Raw genomic sequence first — 7,419 nt, forward strand, 5'->3', positions numbered from 1 at the left:
TGGAGACGATGCCTGCACGGCCTCGCTGGTCACTGATGCTGTCTCTTTTCAGTTCTGTTTGCCAGCATTAACTACTACAGGGAATTAAAAACAAACTACTTTTTAATATAATCGTGCAGTTAGCGAGGTCACCCTGCTGTGGATCAATAATTGAAAGGACCTGTCATATTTCCTCTTCTTGTTTTTATACCAGTTCAATATATTACATATATTTTAAAAAAATAAAATAATAAAGTAAATATTTTTTTTGTTCTATTAAGTACTTGTGTGTGTGTCCTTTTGACAGCCTTTAAAATCAGACCTTATTTTCAATGCTCTGCCAATGGCCAGGCAATTTAATGAACCCTCCCTGCGCCCGGCCCATGTCCAGTCCTCGGGGGCTTTAAAACCGCACACTGCTCAGTTATACTGGGGTGATGTGAAGATGATGTCATACCTCCATTCCTACACTTGTTTCTGAACTGTTCACAGTTGCCCAATGCAATACCTTTTTGAGTTTTTTATCCAAGTGTGAAACATTTCCAATTGCCATTTATATTCCACCTCTTAGCGTTTATTAAAAATGTAGTTGACTTTCAGTTGGGGGAAAAAAATGAGCACTGCTTTTCTATTAACACCGACAACCTTGGATCCATTTCTCTTTAATGAAACATATGGTTCAAATCACTCATAGCAGTGGAAAAGTTTATTAATATCATATAGGGAATACTGAAACAAACACAAAAATCATTGCAGTTGCTGCAAGGCTAATGCAGAATAACTGCCCATTCTAAGATTAGTGGCATAGCTTCACTGACAAACAACACATACCCTGTGTTACTCTGTGTAATTATATAATACTCTAATTTTATAATAAACATGCAAAGGTCTGTTTGTACTTCACACGGGTTTGGCACCGATATGGGGTATAGCACAGCTCCGGTAGGGTGGGGAGGCTCAGTGTAGTACAGCACAGATCTGGAAGAGTGGAGTGGGGCTCAGCGGAGTACAGTACAGCTCCGGTAGGGTGGGGAGGCTCAGCGGAGTACAGCACAGATCTGGAAGGAGTGGAGTGGGGCTCAGCGGAGTACAGTACAGCTCTGGTAGGGTGGGGAGGCTCAGCGGAGTACAGCACAGATCTGGAAGGAGTGGGGAGGCTCAGCGGAGTACAGCACAGATCTGGAAGGGGTGGGGTGGCTCAGCGTTGGTACAGCACAGATCTGGAAGGAGTGGGGAGGCTCAGCGGGGTACAGCACAGATCTGGAAGGGGTGGGGAGGCTCAGCGGAGTACAGCACAGATCTGGAAGGGGTGGGGAGGCTCAGCGGGGTACAGCACAGATCTGGAAGGAGTGGGGAGGCTCAGCGGGGTACAGCACAGCTCCGGTAGGGTGGGGAGGATCAGTGTAGTACAGCACAGATCTGGAAGAGTGGAGTGGGGCTCAGCGGAGTACAGTACAGCTCCGGTAGGGTGGGGAGGCTCAGCGGAGTACAGCACAGATCTGGAAGGAGTGGGGAGGCTCAGCGGAGTACAGCACAGATCTGGAAGGGGTGGGGTGGCTCAGCATTGGTACAGCACAGATCTGGAAGGAGTGGGGAGGCTCAGCGGGGTACAGCACAGCTCCGGTAGGGTGGGGAGGCTCAGTGTAGTACAGCACAGATCTGGAAGAGTGGAGTGGGGCTCAGCGGAGTACAGTACAGCTCTGGTAGGGTGGGGAGGCTCAGCGGAGTACAGCACAGATCTGGAAGGAGTGGGGAGGCTCAGCTGTACAGCACAGATCTGGAAGGAGTGGGGAGGCTCAGCGGAGTACAGCACAGATCTGGAAGGGGTGGGGTGGCTCAGCGTTGGTACAGCACAGATCTGGAAGGAGTGGGGAGGCTCAGCGGGGTACAGCACAGATCTGGAAGGGGTGGGGAGGCTCAGCGGAGTACAGCACAGATCTGGAAGGGGTGGGGGGTCAGGATGGCCCCCAGTTCGTAGTCCATGTTTGGCTCAGTGACGCCGGACGGCAGTGTGAAGGTGAATCTCTGCAGCAGTGAGGAGAAGAAAACAAAGAGCTCGACTCGGGCCAGCTGCTCCCCCAGACACCCCCGGGGACCTGGAACAGCACAAGGAGAGCAGCATTTAACCAACGGCAACGTTACAACGCCCGCGTAGCACTGAAGCAACATGAACAATTCAAATGCACCTCTAAAAGGGGGTTTGTGTTAGGTACAGTATATGGCAGCGAGAAACAAACAACTGCATGATTGCTAACATGTTGCTGGTAATGCTGAGCGTTTTAATGGAAATAAGAACCGTTACTTTTGTACGTAATTTGAACACATTAAGAAAACATTCTGTGGCTTTAAAGTGCCACTACTACTGTATTTATAATCGGGAGAATAGAACCCTACCAGCTGAATGATGCCAGACATCCCAGATCACAACTTGTTATATCCCTTAGTCTCAAACATTGCTCAGGCATTTTACATTCATTTCTTCAAATTGCTGAAATCCATGCTAACTTCTCTTGAACAGGAGTATCTGAGTTTAACCGGTACCTGAGGAGAAGGGGAGGAAGGCCTCCCTCTTGCGGAAGTTGCCCTCTTGGTCCAGAAAGTGGCCAGGGTTGAATTTGTCTGGCGTCTCCCATTGCTCGGGGTCAAAGAGCACCGAGGGCAGGCAGGGCAAGACCATGGTGCCCTGGGGGCAGAGACGGAGAAGAGAGAGGCAGAGTTAACTACTCAACCTCCGGACTAAAAGAGAGAAGTATGTGGGTGCTTATCATTGATGGGCAGTGATAGTCATGCTTCCCATGCCATTTCCTCCGACTGAGTCACTTGTTAAGCAGCGTGGTACAGAGTGCCTTGGCGTGGAAGGGGCTCCTGTGCTCAGTGGTACAGTGTTCTCCATAATAGGAGGCATGTCCTGGAAGAAGCTGATATCCCACAGGATTCTCCCTCGTTTCGTTTCACGTTACCCTGGAATACTATTTTGGAAAAGCGCTTTTCAGACCTTTATTTTTATTAGGTTGATACAGCAATGCACCACAGGAATGGGATAACTAAAGAGAAAAGAAATTGGGGGTTCTCAGTAGCGGTGTATTGTAAAAGAAAATGTTTCTCAGAGTCTTTCTCAAGGCAGTCGTATTGTACCTTGTGGAGGAGAGAGCTGAGCTCTGAGTCTTTCTCAAGGCAGTTGTACCTTGTGGAAGGGAGAGCTGAGAGGTGATTGCTTACCTTGGGGATGTGGTGTCCCTGCACGCTGGTCTCCCTCGTGCTCAGCCGCATGGCGCCCCCTGCCACAATGTTGGAGTAGCGCTGGGTCTCATGCACTACGGCGCTGGTGTAGGGCAGCCGCTGTCTGTCCTCATAGCGGGGGGGAGCTGAGCATCCAACCACACTGTCCAGCTCCTCCTGAACACGCTCTGCAGCAGAGAGACAAGAGTAGGGTCGCCACGTCCTCAGGTACCAAGAACCGGGACAATGGAACGGCGGCTGTCAAACTCTCTAGAACGGCTGACCAATCACAGTCCTGGAGGGCCGTTCCACTCCAGGTTTAACAGGTCAAATGAGATCCTTTTCTTACTCTTGTATATGCTGTGGACTTCCCTTCATTGAAGATAGCCCCTCGACTGACTCACCTTGCACCCCAGGGTTTGTGACCATGTAGAGGAGTGCCCAGAGCAGGGTAGTGGCGACACTCTCAGAGCCAGCAAAGAACAGATCCATCACTACCTGTAGCATGCTGTCGTCATTGAAGGTGGATTCAGGGTCCGCGCTCGTCTGAAACAGGAGAGAGGGAGAGGCAGTAATCCCCACACACGCATGGTGAGCGTTGTTACTCTGCATAGGGGTCGTAGGTGTACCTTGTTTATCTGGGAGAGGTACCAATCAATGAAGTCCCTGGGCTCGCTGTGTTGGCTGTGCCTGTGCTCCTGTATCTGGGTTCCAATGTATCTCTTCAGGTTGTCAGCGTGCGCGAATGCCCTCTTGTGGGGACCTGGTAGGAGGTGCATCAATCCAGGGAAGGCGTCGTACAGCTAGGTGAAGGGGAGGGATGGGGAGAGAGTGGGGCAGTCAGGCAGGCACCGGTCAATACACAGTATATTACTCTCAATCATGTCCCACTAAATAACCCTCCCACCATTTCTGTGCCTTAAAGAATCGCCACCCTTCTCAAATAAACATTCCCCTAAACTGAACAAAACCCAACTATCTGCAACTATGCTGTAATGATAAGGAAGGACTCATTCCTGCTGGGGTTTGACCTCCTCTGCAGACTGTCTCACCTGGCCCGAGGCAGACCCCTGGAAGTGCATCATGGAGTGGATGCTTTCCATGAGTGTGAGGAACAGCGCCTCCTGCAGGTCCATGCGCTGCCCGAACACCACGGACACGATGACGTTGGACACGGCGTTGTGGATCATAGTGGAGGGGTCGAGTGGCTTCCCTGTGTGGAGAGACACTCCTCAGACCAACAGCAGCACCACCGCGCCTCAAACACAGTAATCATGAAGACTATCTTCTTGGTACAGATTCTGTATAATGCCCCGTTCTGAAGCTCTATAAAATGGCATGTGAATATTTTAACCAAACAGCCATGCAAGTTGTAATAAAAGTTATCTGTCTGTTTGTCTCTGCCTGTCTGTCTCTCTTGCCTCTTCTGTTTGCAAATGGGTTCTCCCAGAAAAAGGTACAAACAGCAAAATTTCGTACTTGAATATGAGCTTTGAATTTTAAACATAGCATCTCTCATTCACTCTCTCTCCATCTCCCTCCCCTTCTCTCTCACACTCACTCCCCCTCTCCCTCTCTACCTTCCTCCCTTGCTATCACTCCCAGCAGGTAGTCAGCCTCCTCTCTGATCTTCTGCTCCATGCTTTTCTTCCCCAGTCCTAGGTTACGGAGGGCCACCAGGACAAACTTTCTCTGCTGTTTCCAGGTTTTCCCATTGGACATCAGGATTCCTAGGAACAGTGAAGGTGCAGGTGCAGGTGTGAGTTAGTGAGGGTCAGGGAGGCAGGGCTGTCTATTCATCCTGAAACATCCACGTTTCCAAGAGCATCTACTCACAGCCCTAGTCCTCAGCCTTAAAGCAGCAATGTCACCCCAAACCAGACTGCAAAATAGCTCTTCCTGGGTTCAGTAATGCTCCCCTAACAACGCATGCTATTCAAAGTGTGTATGATCCCAGAGCATTTAGTACCAGACTGAGTCGATAACTTGTGGCTTTAACTGAGGGACTGGGAGAGAGGCAGTGTGGTTTAGTGATTAGAGCTGAGGGAGAGGAAGGCGGAGGCAGAGTGGTCCAGTGTGGTCTTTTTCTGTCTTTCTATAATTATTCCAAAGACAAAATAGTTATTTTATAATAATAAAAAGTGCCAGGTGGGGAGGGCTTAGGTCGGCCAGGGTGTCCTCGGCACACTGCGCACCAGCGACCCCTGTAGACTGGCCGGGCACCTGCTGGCTTCTAAGTAAGCTGCCCAGAGCTGCGTGTTTCTCTGAGGTAGCTGCATGGTGGGCCTGCGGAGTGAAAAGAAGAGGACGACTCAGGACACACGTTTTGGAGGACTTGTGTGCTCGTCTTCACCTCTCCCAAGTCAGCGTGGGGGTTACAGCGGTGAGCCAGGCTTAAAATTGGGGATTTCAAATTGGGGAGAAAATGGGGTAAAAAACCAATTGTCATATCCAAATTAAAAAAAAAAAACACTTATTATTTATGACAGAAAGCTGCATTGGTATCAGTAAGGAGTAGATCACCTTTGTTACCAATCAAACGGCACATGCTGGAGACGTAGGACCTGCCCAAGAACGCTTCAGATGCCAGGGCTTCTCGAACAGCGTAGAACCCACTGAGCACCACAACTGGCTTAGAACCCATCCACAGTGTGTACACGTTCCCATACTGCACAGCCAGCTGCAGACAGAGTGAGAGTACAGGGCAGGGCAGGGCAGTCTCTAGTGAGCAAGCGGCTTGGAACCCATCCACAGTGTGTACACATTCCCATACTGCACAGACAGAGCGAGAGTACAGGGCAGGGCAGTCTCTAGTGAGCAAGCTGCTTGGAACCCATCCACAGTGTGTACACATTCCCATACTGCACAGACAGAGCGAGAGTACAGGGCAGGGCAGTCTCTAGTGAGCAAGCTGCTTGGAACCCATCCACAGTGTGTACACATTCCCATACTGCACAGACAGAGCGAGAGTAGTGAGCAAGCTGGCTGAATCAGCGATAAGTGCATAACAAGCTGACAAAACAATGAGAGAGGAATGTAAGAATGCCTCATCTTATCAATTGTTGCTTCATAGTTTGGTATTTGTTTTAATTTTAGAAACAAAGTAATATTTTTTTTAGACTGCTGGTACATCTCATCTGTGCCCTTCAGCACAGCTTCCCACACTAAAAGCACAGCAAAGTGTAATAAGGCACACTGAAAGCATGGTAAAGCACATTTAAAAACATGGTAAACTAAAGCATGTGAAAAGTGTAGGAAAACTAAAAAATTACTGTGTAGATCTACACTACAACTTAGCCCCTGACTAAAGTGGGCATGTTACCTGCATGAAGGACTCGTGGACCCGGGACAGGTTGAGTTTGTGCAGCGTGCCGAGCAGAGGGAGTGGGTGTGGCCCCAGCGGCAGTGCAGGTCCCTGTCTGTGCCTCAGGAAGAGCCACAGCAGGACGAGGAACATGGAGAGCAGCAGCAGGTGACTGAACAGATCCATCTCCCTGCTGTCCGGGGGCAGCTCTGCACAGGATCAGCACTGGCTCTTCTTAATTAACACTCCGGATGCAAGATCCACGACAACAGCGCCTCCTTGCACACTTATCTACACCTGACCAGACCAGGAGCTGCTTGGCATCTGGTAAACAACCAACTGCAAATGAGCGCTCCTGCCTTCTCTGACCTCACTGGTCTCTCTCTGGTGCTCTCTGTCTTCCTTATGAACACAAGAGGCTGCAGCTTCAATAAGACTTGCTAACAGGTTTACTCGTGGCGTTGTGTTGGTGTTATTTACCCCTGGCATCCCCTCTCTCTCTCTCTCTCTCTCTCTCTCTCCCATGTGTTGGTCTGCACTTTGTTTCTACTCTTATAGGTGAAAGTATCATCGTCTCCCATGCTCCTCACACAGCCAATCTCAAGCCACAGTGTGTGAAACACCCCTCTTTCTGATTGGAGCACATGGAATACTTCTCACTGAATTGTATAACACAGTGGCTCTTCTGCTGAATATAGGGGGTAGGGGTGACAGTTTGTACTTTCATCTGGCTCAGTCCAGTGCCAGGCAGGAAGAGATCACAGGTCAATGTTATTATTATTTATACAGATATCAACAGTTATCACTGTGCATTATACACAGTGACTAGACAACGAGTACACCAGAGCACGCATGGACACCCCTGCAGACAAATACAAATCAATCCGAGTGTACACTGGCGGCTCTTCAGTCATACA

General features: G+C 49.6%; 1 protein-coding gene across 2 annotated transcripts; it reads right to left on the reverse strand.

The window, feature by feature from the left end:
- Positions 1–372: 372 nt before the first annotated feature.
- LOC121326835 (cytochrome P450 2J5-like) lies at positions 373–7,001 on the reverse strand. 2 transcript variants are annotated; one of them, XM_041270403.1, is made up of 9 exons: positions 5,722–6,108; positions 4,779–4,928; positions 4,251–4,411; positions 3,828–4,001; positions 3,603–3,744; positions 3,199–3,386; positions 2,521–2,662; positions 1,918–2,075; positions 373–1,279 (listed from the first exon to the last, which is right to left on the reverse strand). In XM_041270403.1, exons 1-9 carry the CDS (start codon positions 6,056–6,058, stop codon positions 1,259–1,261), a joined length of 1,473 nt encoding a protein of 490 aa, XP_041126337.1. In that variant the 5' UTR covers positions 6,059–6,108; the 3' UTR covers positions 373–1,258. The 2 variants fall into 2 exon arrangements, with proteins under 2 accessions (XP_041126337.1, XP_041126338.1); XM_041270404.1 differs by lacking the exon at positions 373–1,279 and adding an exon at positions 6,521–7,001 and having other exon boundaries at positions 1,744–2,075; positions 5,722–5,878.
- Between the last annotated feature and the right edge of the window lie 418 nt (positions 7,002–7,419).

Source organism: Polyodon spathula, chromosome 14 (genome assembly GCF_017654505.1).
Source record: "Polyodon spathula isolate WHYD16114869_AA chromosome 14, ASM1765450v1, whole genome shotgun sequence".
NCBI classification, from domain to species: Eukaryota; Metazoa; Chordata; class Actinopteri; order Acipenseriformes; family Polyodontidae; genus Polyodon; species Polyodon spathula.

Excerpts from the sequence above, each read along its gene's own strand:
- LOC121326835 (XM_041270403.1), bottom strand. The coding sequence starts at position 6,058 with ATGGGAATGTGTACACACTGTGGATGGGTTCCAAGCAGCTTGCTCACT. Across the intron at positions 4,002-4,250 it reads AGGGGTCTGCCTCGGGCCAG|CTGTACGACGCCTTCCCTGG; the intron begins GTGAGACAGTCT and ends CCCTTCACCTAG. Across the intron at positions 3,387-3,602 it reads CACAAACCCTGGGGTGCAAG|AGCGTGTTCAGGAGGAGCTG; the intron begins GTGAGTCAGTCG and ends TCTCTGCTGCAG.